The sequence below is a fragment of the Lissotriton helveticus genome, chromosome 10, assembly GCF_964261635.1.
Source record: "Lissotriton helveticus chromosome 10, aLisHel1.1, whole genome shotgun sequence".
NCBI lineage: Eukaryota > Metazoa > Chordata > Amphibia > Caudata > Salamandridae > Lissotriton > Lissotriton helveticus.
The window spans coordinates 241,468,463-241,487,554 of record NC_136071.1 but is presented as its reverse complement, the minus strand read 5'-3'; the positions used below and the strand labels follow the sequence as shown (position 1 = coordinate 241,487,554).

Sequence of the window (19,092 nt, the reverse complement as noted above, 5' to 3'; positions counted from 1 at the left end):
TGTGTCCGCCCAGCGAACTTGCTTTCCTAGCTCCTCATAGTTTTTGTCCTTACGGGGGATGCTCCTCTTCTATTAATTTTAATCATTAGCAGGCTTCTGGCTTCCATTCCTACTCCGAACATACTCATGTGTCTAACCTTTCTGATTTAGTTTTTCTATAACTTCTTAATATCGTGCTTCATTGTAGAATTCCACCTTCTGTTGGAATCTGATGAGGGTCCTGCCTTCGGCAGGCCTTACTCTTTAAGCACGGATTGCAGTTTCTGTTCTCCGAATGATTGTGTTTTACAGTCCAGAGTGGGGGTTCAATCCCAATTAATAAGGGTTTATCCTTTGCATACGTTATGCAAGTAATGATTTTTGTGATATTTTGTTCACTTGTGCAGATACACTATTGCCTCATTACTTATTCCTCATTGAATATCCTCTGTATGCATCATAGGCGTTCCTGGGTATGATTATGCTGTTTTAGTATCCCTTATGGGTAATTTTCTACGGTAAACCTGGAAAGATAGTGCAGGTGGCTGTCCACCTTGCATATATGCCATTTCGTCCCACTCCATTAGCTGTATGACGCCCACCTTCTGTTTCTTATAGCATTACTTAGTATTTTTTGACACACTGTTTTTCTTAAAGTAGTTTGAGACGTGTGGTATAGTCCTCTTCCTGTAGTATCTGCTGCCTCTATCAGTCCATTCTTCTACTGCTTCCCTGGACTACTGTCAATATTCCAGGAGAGATGGATTTTTTACTGCTCATTCCTAGAGGGGTGCTTGTTTATTTAAATTAAAAAGGGGGGGGGGAGGGGCGTCCTACGAACACTATTCCTATAACAATATGTATTTGAAGTCTTCATATTTATAGAGGGGATGACGTTTTTTCTTTTTCCCACCTTCTGTTGGTCTTTTCGAGTTGTGGCAGTTGCTCCACCTCATCCTGCTCTCTTGTACAGTCACGCTTTCTCTTTTTTCAAAACTTTTCTCTTGCAGGGCGATGAACGTCTTTTCATTTTGAGGACCTACTTGGTCCTTTTCTTGTCACGGGCAACGATCTTTAAGGTTCGGTTTTCGCCCATGGCATCTACCTGCCTATACCCTTATTCTTCAGGGCTCACCATTACTTGTGTTCTATGTAGTGATTGTTTGTTGGGCTTTCAAAGGGGATCTTTGCCCTTGGACCTTTTCTGTCTTTGAGTGATTTGTGAGAAACTTTGCTCCTCTTTTGATTGCACTTTTCATTGTGATGGTTCCCTTTTCTTTGGAAGTTCTTTCCTTTCATTGTGCCTTCATTCCTTTTAGAACTTGTTAGTCGTTTTCCTTCATATGTGGTGGTGTCATGAATGATTTCGCCATCCATGCATGCTGTATAATGCAGGTTTTTTTCTTCCAATTGACTTTGTTTTTCTGTTATTTTTCTTTTCCTGACTCTTGTAGAGATGTTCTTTCCCGACTCCATACATGGGGTGGTCTATGTACTGCATGCCTTCTTGGGCTCAACTTTACATACTTTCTATTTCTTATTTCTTTGGACATCCGTTTCCGTGGGTACCTTGTCTCTGGTGATGATGTACCTCCTCTTGTCCGATACCCTGGTTACGTTCCTTCCTCTCAGATTTTATGGAGGCATTTCCGTTCTAGCCTTCCGATTTTTTAACTCTTGTGTCTGCTTCTTTTTCTCCCGAGTTCAAATTCAGGTCTTAAATTCTATCTAGCTGGGTTTTATCCTGGCTGTCTTCTTTCATGTTATAACCTTCTGGGTCTGGTTCTAGTTCAATCGGTTGGTTGGCCTTGTTTTGTGGTGTAAGCAGCGATTATTTTTCTTCTGTGTGTGATGCTTTCACACACTTCATTTTCTTTTTCATTTTGATTGCATATTTACCGCCCAAAACCTTATATATATTCTCCTATATATCCTTTCTTCTTTTGTTGCATCTACCAGTGTTTCCTTTTTCTAAATGAGTATCTTTCTGGGGGATTCCAGGGGTGCTAGTTCTATATCTGGCAGTTTTTTCCTCATGACAACTATTGTCTTTAATTGCTTTTGCCGTCTTCTTATTTGGCTGCTGCTCAATGCTCCTTCTTGTGCATGGGTTCTTTGTTTTCCTTCTTTCTGTTTCTACGAGACAGTTCAGCTCAATAGTGCTTTTTCCTCCCTAGCATTACCTTTAAATTCCCCCTGATGGCGACCCTGTTAGGTTCTGCCATGTTAGTGATATTGTTTTTAGGTTAATATTGCATGTTGTCTGTGAACACTTTTTTGCCCTTCCTATGCCGGGAGTACAAGCTACATGCTTTGTCAGTTCTCTGCTTTACTTCCTTGTGGGTCCAACCAAGGTTCTTGGACTGCAGGTTTTTTTCCTAGCCTTCTTGCCTTAAAAAGGTCTGATTCGTGTGCCTTCTCGTGTGCCGGCTAGACACTAGCTAGTTCTATTCAGGGGTTTGGATAAGTTACTACCTTTGGTAATGCCTTATGTGGTAGAAGCAGGATCTAGCCGCAGATTACTTACTGACCCTCCCTTCCTTCCCGCTCTGCAAATTGATTTATACTTACCTTTTATATTCTGCTTGTTATCGGGCTATTCCTCCTGACTGATATTAGGATCTTCTACTTTCAGATGTGTCTGTAGTGCCAGAGAGTGAGTGATTGAGACATGTATTTGCTTAGTGGCACACTGTTTCCATAATAAGTTTATGTAAGTGGCTCTGCAGTTTTGGCATGAAATGTAGTCACTGAAGAAACTGATTTAAGTGCGTTGGGGAGGGCCATATATTAACTCAGTCGACATCACGTGCAGTTAATGTCGTCTCTACGAAGTCGCTCAATGCCTTCTACCGACACACAGAGGTACTGCGGGAAAACATTTCCAGATCCAGTATGGCACCTGGGGGGAATTCCAAGGTAAGGAATCTGTGGCTAGATCCTATCTCTTCCAGGTACGGCGTTACCAAATGTATGAATTTATTCTTCAGTGACCTCATAGATCTCAAGAAAGGATATACCATAAGCACCCATAGGGTTCCAGTTGCAAACTCACCACCCTTCTCAGAGGCAAGCCATTCACAGGCAAAAATCATTGTTTGACGGGTCGGGTGGGGTGAGGCAATTGTAGGGGTTGAGTTTAGGGCATTGTCTCTCATCTAGGTGGCTACGTTGTTCATAGCATCGAAGAAGTTGATTTTGGCATTGAAGGGGTCTTCGTTGAGTGAGAAGATTAGTTGAGTGTCTTCGTAGGAGATTGTTGAGGCCTTGGGATCTGATGATGTCTACTACAGGGGTCATGTAGGTGTTGAACAAGATGGGGCTGAGGGATGTTCCTTGGGGTACGCCACATATGATGATCTTGGGTTCAGAGGTGAAAGGTGGCAGCTGGATTCTCTGTGAGCATCCTGTAATTGTATTTCAGTTACCTTGACCTAGCTACGGTGGGAGGAACTGTGATGCTTGGTGATGGTGTGCTGCGCTTTGGAGATGGGAAAGTGAACAATGGCGTGATCGGTCCAGATCAGTTCAGTGACGTGGCTGAATTTGATTCTATTGCTGGAGGTGAAAATGGAGTAGAATGTATGTCCGGCTTTGTGCGTGGGTTCGGTGACGAGTTGAGTGAGGCCGATGTTGTTGAGGTTCTCCAGTAGGGTGGTGGAGTTTGCGTCGTTGGGGTCGTCAACGTGGAAATTGAGGTTACCAAGTAGTACTTAGTGGTAGGAGTCAATGGCTAGGTGGGCAATGAGATTGTAGATGGCATTGCCGCAGGCCACCCGGGGGTCTGTATACGAGGGTGCCTCTCATTGTGGTCTTGGCGTCCCTCTGTAGTTTGAAGTTGAGGTGTTCAATGAGTGGTGTGGGGTCATCGTTGTTGGCTGTGCATCCGATAGATTTGTTGAGGATGATGGTGATGCCCCCTCCGTGTTTGTTGGTGAGTTCTCGTTATATTATCTTGTAGACGTCGGGTGTTGCCGTGGCAATGTCTAGGTTTGAGGAGGGGTAACCCATGTTTCGGTGACGGCAACATAAGGGGAGAGGGTGGTTTCGGGACCAACAGCTAGAATTAGTTCTGAGAGAACAATATCGGAGAGATGCAGGGAGGGACTGAGCAGGGATGCCCCCCTGTCGCCGCTCCTCTTCGCGCTCACCATTGAGTCCCTGGCCTCTCTGGGCTGCGTGGGGGAGCGATACCCGGGATACAATTAAGGGAAAAAAATGTATTATATTCCCCTCTAAGCGGACGACCTGTTACTCTTACTGGGTAATGCCCATGGAAGATTTGACGGGTGCAAGTCACTGATCGTGAATTCGGAAAAATGGAAGGTCTGAAAATGAATTGGCGTAAGTCCAAGTTGTTTCCACTGACTGCAGCCAGGGTACCTGCTGCGGAACTGGGAACTCTTAAGTGGGAACCCCACTGTCTAGAATATTTGTGAGTGAAACTGTAACATACCCAAGCTGATGTATTCAAGGGTAACTTGGGTAAGGCCCTAAGATCCTTAAAGACTAGGATGGTAATTTGGAGAGGACACTCACTTTCACTAGCTGGGAGAGTGGCTCTCCTGATAATATTGGCATTGCCAAGATTATTGTACCTCTTTACGACACTTCCAATATGGATACCTCCGAAATGGCATGCAGATTTACACTTAATAATTATATTGTTCCTATGGGTCGCAGGTCGAAGGCAGGTTGACAAGGGAGGGAGGACTAGAGGTCCCAGATTTTGAACAATATTTCTTGGCGGCCCAGCTACAATGGGTGGCGAGATGGCTAGGCGACTGCCATCTCAGACCTGAGACATAGATCCTTTAGCTCCAGAGTTGGCCATGTTGTGGAAGTTGTTACTGGGTAAGGGCGGAGATGCACCTGATGACACTGGGGGGGGGGGGGGTGTTTCATGAAAGCCAGGCGGTCCTGGAGATAAGTGTTCCGTAAAACAAAGACCGAATTCCCATACTCACCTGATCTTCCCATAGCAACATTGTGGGTGCTTCCTCATGGAGCAGACTGGGTGGGACTAGAGGACTGGGAAACAGCAGGGGTAAATGGAATAGATGACCTATACTGCAGGGGAGAATTCAAGCCATTTGAAGTCCTTGGAGAGCGTTAAGTCCTGCCCTAGGGGCATTTTCGGTTACATGCGGGATTAGTAGCGGCAATTTGAGCACACTGGAGACTGAGACCTGCTGAACCTCCTACATACGCCACCAGTGGACGTGGGCACTGGGGGTGGTAGGATCAAAGCCATTACTTGCTTTTATGGGGCACTGAGTAGAGACTCGACACAACCACTAACTAAATTGCGGAATAGCTGGACGGTAGGCCTGAATATCCCTATAGACAAGTCCTGGAAAAATATATTAGGGGGGAGCCCCAAGTCCTTAAGAAATGCCTGCATTTTGTCTAATTAACTTCTTCATACTCCACAGAGCCTACCTCACTCCCGGGAAGATAAACATGTTTTTTAAGAAAAGACGATGGTAAGAGCCCGAGATGTGGAGAGGTGGGTGCGGAACTACTCCACATGGTATGGACATGCCCTGAATGGCAAGGCTTTTGGGTTGAAGTAACAACCAATATTTGGGGAGGAAATAGATCGACCGATATTGCCTACTCCTGCTCATTGCCTCTTGGGACTGTTTCCACACAATGCTAAGAATTGGGTTACCAGTAGATTTCAGAACCTAGCACTGGCTCTGGTGAAACAGGAGATAACGAGGCACTGGAAATCTTCAGAGACTGAGAAGCCTTGCTTGAAGGGCTGAATTAGAAAAATGGACAGACTCTGAGGGAAGGGTGCTGCTCCGGAATGCCAAGAAAGGGATTGGGGCACTAGAGAGAGCCCGCACCTGGGAGGCCCTGGCCAATAGCCTAATGGAGCCTGAGCTAAATTCAGGAGAGACAACCTTGTCAGAGAGATCCCCATGAGCTACCCCAGAACCACGGGCAGAGGGTAAGGAAAACGTAGGGCTATAGAGAAGGATAGCTAACATACCCCCATACTGCAAAAAAGGACGGAGAAGGGTATTGATGAGGGAGGAGGAGAGGTGATAAGGGTTAGAAGAGGAAACCAACTTCTTTACAACCTGGGATTACTATAAACATGGAATGACTGTTGGGATCTGCTTGGGGGTGTGGGAGGCAAGGAGTTTGTTTGTTGAAGTTAATAAATAATTGTGTAGTAACAGTAGGGATGTGTAAAGTAATTCAGAACTAGAATAAGAATGAAGCATATTTGCGAGATGACTTTTGCGATTGAAAAATTTATACAGCTTAGTAACGAAATATATGTCAATGAGATTCTTGGAAATCTAATAAAATTAGTTTACAAAAAAAATAAGGGAGGGGGTGGCGACAGTGTCCCAGATGGGCTGCCTTTGCCGCTCCAGCAGCATGGTCGCAAACCTCCCTCTAAAGTGGCCTTGGGAGGGGTTGGCAAGGAGGCAGGAGGGCAGGGAGTGGAAAAACAGCTGGAGCGGGAAAATGGCAGGAGTGGGCAAAACGGCGGGAGCAGTGAAACCTACCAAAAACTGAGTAAAGAAGACAACCCAAATCAAATAAGACTACCTTGAAATTAAAACTAATTACAAACAAGTTACCAGTAATCCAATACAATTAAATGCCTAGACAGTTGGCGGTCGCCTGGCAGTGTGACCAACCAACCTGCCTTGAGGGCAGAAACTCGGCAGTCAGGAGGAGCTGGTTCCAGCACCGGGGGTAGTGGCTCATGTGACCAGGAGGTCAAAGACTACTGAAATAATTTTTGTTGGGGTGTACCAAATTATATCTGCAGTTGAGAAAAAGCTTCCTTCATAATATGATTGGTGAACCAGATGGAGACTTAACAAGAGACACATTCAAATACACCAGTATAGGTAAGGAATAGAGGATTTCTGTAATGGAAGTGAATGATCACCCTAAAGCCACCTCCTCATGGCAGTAGTAGCAGCACGCCCTATATGAAAGTGTTTTTTCTTTCCATACCCGGATCATTGGCTGAAACAGCACACATCAACTAAAATTTCAGCAAGATTTCCAAAAGACTGCCTCTCTAATTAAATACTCAAGCGTCACCACCACAAGCCATCTTTGTGTTCAATTCAAGCTATCCATTAACTTGGAGCAGCTCACTGCACTTGAAAGAGAAATATATTTTTCAGAAGACAGTATGTATACCGTCGAAATGAAATGTCAAACTTTTAAAGACAGTTTCCAAAATCACTTCAGATATCAGTTCTGCTAGAATCTGAAGTGTCATTGTGCTAGATGCTCAGTTGAACGCGAGACCGTTGCAACAAACTGACTCCTACTTTTATAATCCTACAGCCCTTTTTCTGGTTGTTTTTGTAAAGAATATCATGGAGGGCATTCATTGCCATCAGGTGTTGCTCTCACAAACCACAATGTTAGACCCTTCTTTAGTCCACTGAGATGGGCTTGCTACTCTATTTTTTTTCTGAAACTTTTTTTTATTGCAGAACCAAATGCACAGTACATTAAACAGTATGGGATCTGTTTGTGCAGAATCATCGCCCCCTTATCCCCGCACCTGGGCTTGCTACTCTATTCAGCATTTTCGACTATCACTGAATATCTCTCCAGAAGAAAGTTACTTGTAATCTTTGTTCTCTAGCCTGATTTTTTAATTTTTTTTTATTCCTAAGCAACCCATGCACCTCTCTGCCCATATAAGACCAAGTTACCCAGGTACCATCAAAATGAATTCAGCGCATGATGGGATGCTAAAGCTGAGGCTACTTTAAAGATGCATTGCATAGTTTAGGTCCATTATTCTGCTTCAGTCTAGCTTGATTATGCCTCATTTTCTTTCTATTTTCTCATTTTAAAAAGGGTTAATTCTAAAAGCTCACAGCACCAACCAAGAGGATTGTCTCCCCTTTTGGCACAATCGGTAGCTGCTGACTATACCTATTTCAGATTGGGAAGTTAAGGTGGTCTGAGAACTGGATCAGATTTGATAAGGAAAAGGATATTCACATTTCCCAGGACACAGCAGAAATGTATGATACAATACCGGAGATTTTGTAAGTTCTTTCCTCACTCTACAGAAAGGGGATTAATAGTGTTTAATGAATTTTTGCGACCGCACAGCAAGAGATATTGTGCCTTGTTTGCAAACAAATTAATACGTTAGAAGGTCCAAGATGTGATAAAGTCAGGAACAGTAAGGCATGGGAAGTGGAATATTAATTCTCCTATGTAACGTGGAGAGATTACATAAGTTCATTAGCTCCTATCTGTGTTGTAGACAATACTGTTCTATATACTGATTATGTCTGATCATGGAGGTATTAAATAACATTATCCCAGAGGCTTCAGAGCTAACCACAATGTGTGCTTGTGCTCTTGAGCGCTCGAAGCCTATGATGTGGACATGGTCTAAAATTCAGCCCTTTTGGAACCAGTGGGTGGAGGGGAGATGCAGGTGCTCCATGAGTTATAACGCTTGCTCAGCTTTCCTGAACAGATGATGGGCCCTCCTCAGGATAGGTCATGTGAAGAAGTTTATCTTTCTGTTCTGTGTTAGTTAGAAGTCTGATCGTGCAGAGATTTAGGTCTATGAAAATTTCTACCTACCTGCAGTGTGTGGCAAAAACGAGAATGATAAATCTGGAAATATACTATGTTTGATTTTTTTTTTACCAAATCATTTTGTCTAAGATGGTTCAATTCAAAGACTGGGTGCCTAGTTAATGAATCAATTCTGTATAAATAGCCGTTAGGAAACTATAAGTTATTGTATTGAAAGCTTAGTAAGGTTTTTATAACAAAAAAAGGTTTCATATACACTTTGTGTAATGATATGAAATTAATCAAGTATTATTTGTGTGTAATCACATGATATGTTTGTATTGCCTCATTCTTAATATAAAAATTGGTGTTGGTGCCTTGTTTTTAATCTAGTGATTTTCGTTTTTTCAATTCTACTTCACCCCTTTAGAAATTTAAAAATAAACTTGATTCTGTCACTGAAGCCTGTAAATATGAAGATACCAATAAAAATAAAATTTCTTTAAATACAAAGAATATTTGTTATATAATTGCTGCGGGATCCCCCACACAGGCAGGGGCTATTGAGTGTTTGACTTCAATAACATTTCTCATGAAATACTATTATAACCAAGTAATGTTTTGTTAGTCCATTTCTGCTCATAGTATTTCTGATGAGTATTTCGGAAATGAAATAAGTGCTTTTGCATGCAGCCTGTTAAATAACTGCTTTTGTTACCAAGATGGTGGTTCGGATGGACTGCAGACCGGTTGGCGATAGTGAAACATGCATGCAATGAAAGCATTGAAATTCACAATCTATTAGGCTTACGTATACACGCACACAATATTTAGGATTTTTAAGGTAAATTTTGAACTCCTCTGTTAACTGTTTCTGTTTGCATTCCAATCAAGTGCTTTGCAGTTGTTATGAAGATAATAGTGTACTTGCATTACTCTGCTCCCAATCCAGAGAGGTAAACTGCAGTCTCAAGGAGAGATCATCAGTTGGTTTACTGCATTTATTGCATAGTATCTGAAATAGTGTGTATTAAATGGGACATTTGAGGCTTAGTGGGAAAGAGGGTAAAGTTTTAGTGCTGGGTTCAACTACTTGTTGAAGAATGGGCTTGTTCTGTTTTGTGATTTAAAGCAAGAAATAACCCACAGTGGAGTGATTTAATTATTTTACTGGTAATCTAAAAGAGAATGCTTAATCAAACAGTGGTTTCCCTACTTAAAAGTCCTTCAGAAAATGTTTTTTAATTATTTTTATTTCCTCCTCCATGTTGAAAATGTGCCTTTCAACTCAAAAATAATAGTTTTTGTTCCCTGGCAGATAAATAGTAATTATGTATATTAATTTGAATCTAATTTAATATAGGTTTTATTAAATTTTCCATTTCTCAGTTAAACAAAATTAGGCATACAATTGTGGCTTCTACTCTAGAATGCCAAATGCTCCTAAAAATATATATATCAGGATTGTGATCCCTAAGAATGAGTAAACATGACTTGTTAAAGCAGCAGCTTTTTAGAGGTTTTTTTTGTTTAAAAGGTTGTCATGCTAATCTTATTTTTCAAAGTTGCACTACAATTCTTATAAAACAAATTAGCTGATAGTAGAAATGTGATTTCATATGCTTTTCCCCACAAAAACATGTCCTTTTTAATAAAGAAAATTGACACATTTCAGCCAAAAACATTGTAAACTAATTGCAGAATAGTACAAAAATCTGTTTTGACAATCTCTGTGCAGTTCATGAAAGACAAACTCAAAGTTCACCATGTTACGATGTGCCATTACCAGAATTAAATAGCTTTTCCATGACTTGCCATTTAATGAACCAAATTGAAATTCAGGCTTGGTTTTTTGACTGCACAATGTATTACAGAATTGTGCCATTTAATTGAGTTGGGATCTCAAACATCTCCACCACGGGATTGCCATTAGTATTCATAACCACTAGAAAATGTTTCTGGGGTTTCAGACCATTTTTCTAAAGTAAAATATGCATCTCAAACTATTTGTATGGCCTGTCTCAAAATGCATTTTTTTGACTGCTCAATAAAAAATAGCCAAAAATATAAATCAACAGTTTTAGAAGTTTGTTTGAATTTTTTGTTTTCTTTTTCTCCTAAAAAGCAAAGAAAAAAATTAAATCGATACACAGAATACTCTGAGTAAAATAGTTGAACTTTTCCACTGGAAGGTGGCCTTGTTGCTTCAGCTCCTGAAACGTCTGTATTTCAAGGAGCGTAATGCACGTGATTATTCTGGTGTCCAACAAATGGATGCTGACCTGAGTGGCACCACAAGTCTCAATTAAGTCTTTACTTGTATGACAGAGATGTTTTTCTTTACTTCCATTGCACATTTTCTAAGCATAATTTTTCTTCCATTTTTCCCTGGCTTTCTATGGATATGCAAAGAACGGCTTTCTTTGCATGTTGCCATCTGCAGTCATTAGAAAAAGCAGGGGAGGGTATCCTGTTCAAGTGTTACTAATATTATTATTATTTATTTTAAATTTCTATGGCTCGACAGCTACCCAAGAAGGGTTTCCCGGCGTCGGAGCAGATCAGAAGGATGTATAGCAGCTTGTGTGGTTACTGGTTGAAAAGCCAAGTCTTAAGGGATTTGCGGAAAAGTATGTAGACTGTTTCGTTCCGGATGGCTTTGGGAAGTGCATTCCATAGTAATTCTCGGCACATAAAATTTCTCTTGAGTGGAAGAGCGAAGGCACCCGGATGGTACATAGGGGCTGACCAGAATTTGCAGATATTGAGGGGCAGTTCTTTTTTTTGATTTTGAACATGTAGCTTAGGGCTTTGAACTTGATTCTGTTCTCCACCCTGAGACAATGAAGGTCCCGCAGATGACTTGAGACAGAGGTAGCTCTAGGGACCGTGCAGAGTAGTCTTGCTGCAGAGTTCTGCACCATCTGAAGTCTCAAGTCACTTCCTTGTTGGATCCGAGGTAGAGAACGTTTCCGTAATCCAGTCTTGAGGTGATTAGAGCCTGGACTACTGTTTTTAGAGTAGACTCTGGCAACATCCAGATTATCTTTTTCAGCTACTTCAGGATGGTGAAACAAGTTGAGGTTACTTTGACTGCCTGATGGTGCATAGTGAGTGAGTCGTCAATGATGACACCTAGGTTGCGGACTTGACTGGAGGGTCGAGGAAGTGTTCCCATTCCACTGGGCCAATGTTGTGGGCCCCAGAGATCTTTATTTCTGCCAAGGATCAGGACCTCCATCTTCTCTCCGTTGAGCTCAAGGTGGTTGGCCCGCATCCATGATGTAATTTTACCTAGGCCTAGCTGAAGGAGGGATTGCCCGGCTATGCTCTCCATGGAGAGATAAAAGATGATTTGGTAGCTGTCCGCTTAGGACAACAGAGACAACCCCACCTCTTCCGCGACATTGGCTAAGGGTCTCATATATAGGTTAAAGAGTAAAGGGCTAAGGAGGGAGCCCTGGGGTACCCAGTAGGGTGAGGGATGGATGTTGGAGCAGGATGTAGGTGAAAAGATTTGAAAAGTACGGTTGACGAGAAAAGATCAGCCAGTTCAAGGCTGAGCCACCGATGCTTAGAGTTTTTATCAGAATGGTGTGAGATACCATGTGAAAAGCCCCGCTCAGGTCTAATAAAATGAGGACGACCGTATCTCCCACATCCAGATGTTACCGTAGCCGTTCCGTTACCCCATGTAACGTTGTTTCTGTAGAGAAAGCAGCTCTGAAGCCAAATTGTGATGGGTGAAGGAGTTTATTAGTTTCAACAAAATTAGTGAGTTGAGAGTGGATGTGTTTCTCCAGGATTTTGGAATAAACCGGTAGTAACTCTTCCGGTTACCTAGATTTGCAAGTCTTTCTGCTGCTGCATTAGCAGGTATCTTTTTGCTGCCACTATAACAGGCGGGCTTCATGAGACTACTGTCTGCTAGTTCACATTCTTGAGCGGAAAGTTGTGTGTTGGCTGTTCTGCCCTTACTTCTGTTGTTGACCTTCATCTCCTGTAAGTAATTTCTTCTGAATTGACAGAGGTGGGATTTGCAGGTCCAGCAGTCACGCTGTGAACTATCAATACACATAATTTTAATTTACCTAGGTTTTTTCCCAGGCCAAAGAGAATCGGTTCTTTTTATTATTATTTGTAAATAAATTTAGGGCTTGTCTTAGACCACTGTACTGTTACCCAGTTTTTGTAGAGTAAGTAAAATACTGATTTTTCCTGTGCATATCTCTTTACACCCTTCGGAGCTCCACTTTGTTACCCACATCTTTCTGAACTGTTCGCGTCTATGCTTTTATTGTCGTGCAGGTCGGTAGACTGTAGATGACTGATCTCTGGTAACTTCAAGATATATAGAATTTTGCTAATCCACCTACCCAGCTGGCTGCAAGTTTCTTGAGGCATGAAGGTTCTTACAATACATATGTTGCTCTAGTATAAGGTCATATAGATTAAAAGGATTCCTCCAATGATTGCAGTTTATGAATTTCATACTTATGTTTGGTGCTTTCTAGCCAGCAGCCATCTTCTGGACTGCTTACTAGCTTCTGACAACAGTGCAGATACTTAACTAGGTCAGGTGTTGTCTGCGTAATCTGTTTTAGGATCGCATCCATTTTGCTTTACTCGTAGTTTTCTGGTACTCTTGTCTTTCCCTTCATTAGTTGAGAGCTTTTCCTGCGGCATATGACTTTAATGAAGATTCCATGATTGAAAATAAAGTTGCTTACTGGCAATCTCTTTTTACAAACATCCATGTGACAACCAATAGAATTCATACCAGTCAGTGGTTGTGATTGTTACTATGCCATTGCCGTTCTTTTTTGCAGACTGAAATGTCCTGACTGCTTTACAGGGGGAATGTAAATGTCTTTAACTGTGAGGCTTTTGTCTAAAACAGATCAGTAGCATATACTTTCTTATATTTTTTAACAAGTTTGAGTGTGCATTACAATTAACATGAATTGTCATCCCATTCAGCAGTAATCCTAGAAATAATTGACCAGAATCCAAATCCTGTGGGTAAACAGAGCATTATGATTAATCACACTGGAAGTGTAAGACAGGGTTTCATTATCTTTCCATTGCATACAGAACTCCAGTAATTACCAGCATTTCTTTCGTAGACAGGTGTACCCTGGGGTGCTCTCATATGCCATTCGAACTCTGCTTCAGGTGTGCTATTTTCCTAGAATGTCTATATTGATTTTCCTAAATGTCTATACTGATCTGGGACATAGTCTGCGGTATCCGAGTGTTCGTCAATTTAAATAAAATAACACATGATCAAGAACTTAAATTAAGTGATGGCACTTTCTCATTTCTGGATTTCTTTTGGATGAAATATTATGAACAGTAGTCGTATGCATAATTGTCTTAAGTTTGTGTAACTCAAAGTTATGTGCTGGCCAGTGCCTTATTGAGCTTGAGTGTAATACTGTACACATAGCTCACCATTTTGTGACCACCTAGATCTGAAAGAACACTATCTGGTTCCTACCATTGCTCTGTAGTTCTTTCTTTGAGAAAGCACACATGGCTTCCAGACTGCACACCTGTATTTTCTGACCCTTATCCCATCTATGTGATCATTATGTATTTATTGACCTTTAAATTGAGGTCTGGGAGTCCATTACGCCCTATTCAGAACCAAATGTTTTATTTAATATACTGGTGGTGTTTCTGTGATAGATGTTAAGGCACCATGATACAATTAATGCACAAAGGACTCGATACACAAGTTCAAGCCTAAACCGTAATGCTTCCTTCTGTCATGTACAGTAACAACAAAATGCCCTAGTTAATTTTTAAAGTTCCCTTGTACTTCTTTCAAAATGAAAATTAAAAAAACATGGATTCCTTCTTTCGCTTGTCTGTGGCCTCTACTAGTACTAAAGTAAAAGGATGCTGTGAATTATTTAGACCTTAAGGTGCAGATATAGTAGAACGTCTGCAATAAATTGTTTATGCCTGGCACGGTTGATTTAAATCTATTGATAAATATGTACAATAATGTTAACCACTGCCAAATCCTAGATGAAAAGACCGCTGGAAATACTATATCATATACTAAAGTTTGACTTAGTCACTAAACCACCAGTGACTCCAGCTTGGAGACGTTCCCGGTATCAAATAATACTAACCTTATTCAACATTCCCTATGTCACTGAAATATTTTCAGATGGATTTCCCCTTAAAATTTGTTTGTCAGTTACTACTTACTTATTCATTACACCACAGAAGTTTTCTGCTGTCTTAAAAGTATTGCCCATTCATAATGAAACCTTGGTAAATGTCCTAGAGTAGCTAGTGCATTCCTGACCTGTTTTTAAGCTCGCCCTTTAGTTCATTATCTAGAACTGTTATTGCACTTTCTTCTGAGGAAAGCACCCTTTGCTTTTAATATGGCAGCTTAAAATAAGATGTCAACGAAAAGATGTAAAAGCAGGTAGAAGCATGCAAGGTAAACTGAAGCCTGTTGAACATAAGGTATAAGTTTACTTACCTATGTTCAGAAATGTCATTGTACTGACAATTTAACTACGGAATTTGATGATTTATGTTTTGTGTTTTATCACAGTTGGTCTGAAATATTTGTGTGGCTTTTGTCCAGACTACTTTCTTCAAGGTATTTGAACCATCTGCAGAGATGGGTATAATAAATAGATTTTTTGGGTGAGGCACTTCTCCCTATCTGCAATAAGTATGCACAACTTCCGGAGTTGTCTAATCTGATCGGTTTTAGTAAACCGTCAACTCATTTGTAGTTCTATGACTTATTTTTCAAACATGTTATGATTAGCGTATGGATAATTGGGGAGTCTAGATTTTCAATATTAAATCTTCTGATACTTACGACTCCATAGATGGAATCGCAATGAATTGAGAAATCGGCTTTCATTACATCATGTAAAGCTAACAATAATCTAGTTGCATGGCAGCATAAAACTATCTGGGAAGGAGTAGGTGATTTCTATAAAATTTTGATTTCTGTGCTTCTTTCAACAGTTCTTTGCCAGAAGAGAAGAGCAAAACAACATCTGCTTATGAAGTTTGTCCTACACTAGGCGATAAACAGGTCTCTGAGCAGGCTGCAGTAGATGTGGAAGTAAAGAGAAGCCGAGCACGTGAACGCAGGCGAGAAGGGCGGTCAAAAACCTTTGACTGGGCAGAGTTCCGTCCAATTCAACAAGCCTTGGCACAAGAAAAGGCCAAAGCTACCGAGTCCTCTAGTCCTATTGTCACCTCCTCAAAAGACACCAATGGCTCTGACCCTGACCAAGTAGATCAGGAAAGGGAACGAACTCGGCGACGAGAGGAGAGGAGGAAACGATTTGATGCCATTGATGGGTCAAGCATGGAGGACATATCTAGGATGGAAGTAGACAGGATTCCAGTGGCATCTGCATCTGTTGAGCTGAAGCCACAGAATGTTCATGTGGAAATTGAGCAGCGATGGCACCAAGTGGAGACCACTCCTCTACGTGAAGAAAAGCAAGTTCCGATAGCACCTCTTCAACTTCCTGCTTCATCAGCTTCCCCTGGTGGTCTCCATTCTGAGAAGCTAGCATCACTCTTGGAGAAACAGGTAATGTTAAGCATCATTCTCTCAAATCAAACACAATATGTTTCACAATTGTTTCCATCTTGCAATCTGTGTAATTGTTGGATTTACACAAAACCAAAACAAACACTTGACTAATTGTCTTTTGGTTCTTAATTAGTTTCTGGTTAGTACCATTTAATAAGCAATAAAGTGTAGAAACAGATGAGTAGTTTAGTCTCTAGGATAGTGCACTGGCACCCTCTATAAATGGACAGTACCTATTGCATGCTGGATTTCACTCTTCACAATTTCAAGATTCCCAGAGTTTTAGAATTTCACTTATTTTTTTGTTTGTCTGAATTGATTCCTTTCCATTCTAAGTCGTAGTGCGACGTTCGCAAGATGAAGTCTGGTGAAAGGTATTTACAATCTCTCAAAAGATGATTAAAGCTGGCAGAGGAATGTAGTTGAACACATGATAGATATTGCTTTCTCTCGTATACACTGTAAGCAGTTGTGGCCGACCTCAGAAAAAAGTTTTGTTGAAAAGGATGTCCTACTAATATGTTGTGGTAGTTAAGTACCTGTTAGTAGTATATCATGCTTATGTGAAAAGTTGTATAGGAAACACAATCAGTAGTGGACTGTAATTCAGTAAATAATCTAGCCAAAAAATTAAGCAATGATTTTTATTGTTTTTTAACTTTATTCATCTTTTAGTAAAAAATAGTTTTTCCTCTTGTTTTTTCATATATTTTATAGAAAACATTAATCACATAAATATTAAAACAATTCTGTGCATTTTCACCCTGCTATTCCTATAGCATTATTCTTACCTATGAATCTCATTTCTTCACAATAATATAAATTGATGACAATGTATAATACCCCCATTGCCTTTAGGTCAACAGAATGAGTGTAATATGTTCAATCCTCTCTATACATGATATCACTTGAGTTAGACAACATTCTTCTTTTTTGTTAATTTTGAAAATGCATAAACACAAATATGGACATTCATATATCTCATGGCTAAGAATATAATCCAATGTAGTACTACGCGCATTTCGTCTTTCAACTTTCATCAGGTAGCCATGTAAAATATGAGACCTTGATTAAGGATCATGAGTCCGCTAGTGTTTACGATGACTCTTAGGTATTGCTGGCTTATAGTAGTGATCTTCAAAATGTGCTCTTCTAGCATTGCTGTAGTAAAACCGGTTTTAGGAGACTTGAGGAAATGCTCACTTTGTAATTGACTGGGGAATCTCTGTTCAAAAGATGGCGTGTAGACACGCAGACTCTGTCGATAGCGACCAGCACTGGGCTAGTGCCGCTGAACGTATTACTCCATGTGCAAGTTTCAGGCTACTCTCCACCTCACCCTGTCGCTAAAGTTACTAACCGTAATTACGGTGTGCGGTCAGCCGGTGAGCGACCGGGAGCCAAAGGATTGAAGCTTCCCCAATCAATTACTAAGTGAGCATTTCCTCAAGTCTCCTAAAACCGGTATTGCTACAGCAATCCTAGAAGACCCCATTTTGAAGATCAGTACTATAAGCCAGCCATACCTAAGAGTCATCGTAAACGCTAGCGGACGCATAATCCTTAATCAAGGTCTCATATTTTACATATGATGTCTAACTAAAGTGATACCATGTATATAGAGGATTGAGTATATTACACTCATTCTTTTGACCTAAAGGCAACGGTGATATTATACATTGTCATCAATTTATATCATTGTAAAGAAATAAGTATCATTAGACAGATTAATGCTGTGGGAACAGCAGGTTGAAAATGCACAGAATTGTTTTAATATTTATGTGATTAATGTTTTCTATAAAAACAAGAGGAAAATAACTGTTTTACTAAAAGATTAATGCCTTAACCGCTGCATTTTTTCTGCCGCGGTGCGGGCGTTCTAAAAGGTGGGCGGGGCTTCGTAGCTGGGGAGGGCCGACAGAAGCACGGAAGGGGTTAATAAAGTTAAAAACCAATAAAAATCATTGCTTAATTTTTTGGCTAGTTACTGAATTACAGTCCACTATTGATAGTGTTTCCTGTATAACTTTGCACATATGCTATGTAGACTCTGATATAGGAAACGACATTAGGGGTACACCTTTTGTACAAATAGTAGTATATCATGCACCACAGTTGTTGCTGGCTACAGCTAGGGAAATGTACCATTGGAAGGAATGCAATCGATATCCATCCTTCATTCAAATATTGAGCAATACCGGTATAATTGTTATACTAAAATACTTAATTTTATCAATTTGTATTGCACTGTTGAAATCAAATTCAACCATTTCAGAAAAGTGGCCCACTGCTGATAAATTCATTGTTTTAGATGACTGTTGCTAATGCAACAGAACAAAGTGAGATGTGTTGTTGCTGCATGCAGGATTATTGTGTGGACTGCCCAGTGCTGCTGGGGCAATTTAATTAACAACAAAAGAAATGCCACTACCATGCAGTAGAAAATATTGCATATGTATCTCAACAAAATATGTAAGGAACTGATAAATTAATTTTCAGGTTTAGAGGTTTTTATTCATTTATGTTAAACAGGGGTACATGTCACTTCTCATGCAAATTTAAATCTAGCATATGTAGTATCCAGACAAAATATTATAAACAGAAGAAAACAAAACAGTTGAAGAAGAGACACCCAGCCCCACCTCAACCTTGCCCATACCTCTTCTATGTAGTGCAGTGTTCTTCAGCATTCTAAGTACTTTGTTCATCTAATCCATGACCTGTGTTGATGGAGGCATTAGAGAGCCGCAAGACCCGCAGATATCGGGGGCATGTCAACTCTCGGAATTCTTGGCATAAAAGAGATATGTAGAGTATCCAGAGAGCTTGGAAAGGTGTCCCTTCCTTGTTAGGTGTGAATGTGATATTTTCCATTCCCAGAACAGAGCTGCCCTAGTTGGGTTGGAATGTGTGTGGAGCCACAAGGTGAGAGAACATTTTGCAAGGCGGCCCCTAGAGCGATGCCGATCTACCAGCCTCTCATT

The 19,092-nt window shown here is 40.7% G+C and overlaps 1 protein-coding gene across 3 annotated transcripts in view; it reads left to right on the top strand.

The window, feature by feature from the left end:
* MPRIP (myosin phosphatase Rho interacting protein) overlaps positions 1-19,092 on the top strand; it is an 845,921-nt gene that overhangs the window by 536,613 nt on the left and 290,216 nt on the right. For all 3 annotated transcript variants that reach the window (XM_078665226.1, XM_078665225.1, XM_078665227.1), the window contains exon 14: positions 15,526-16,105. In XM_078665226.1, coding sequence (XP_078521352.1) covers positions 15,526-16,105 — 580 coding nt within the window. The remainder of the gene's footprint in view (positions 1-15,525; positions 16,106-19,092) is intronic.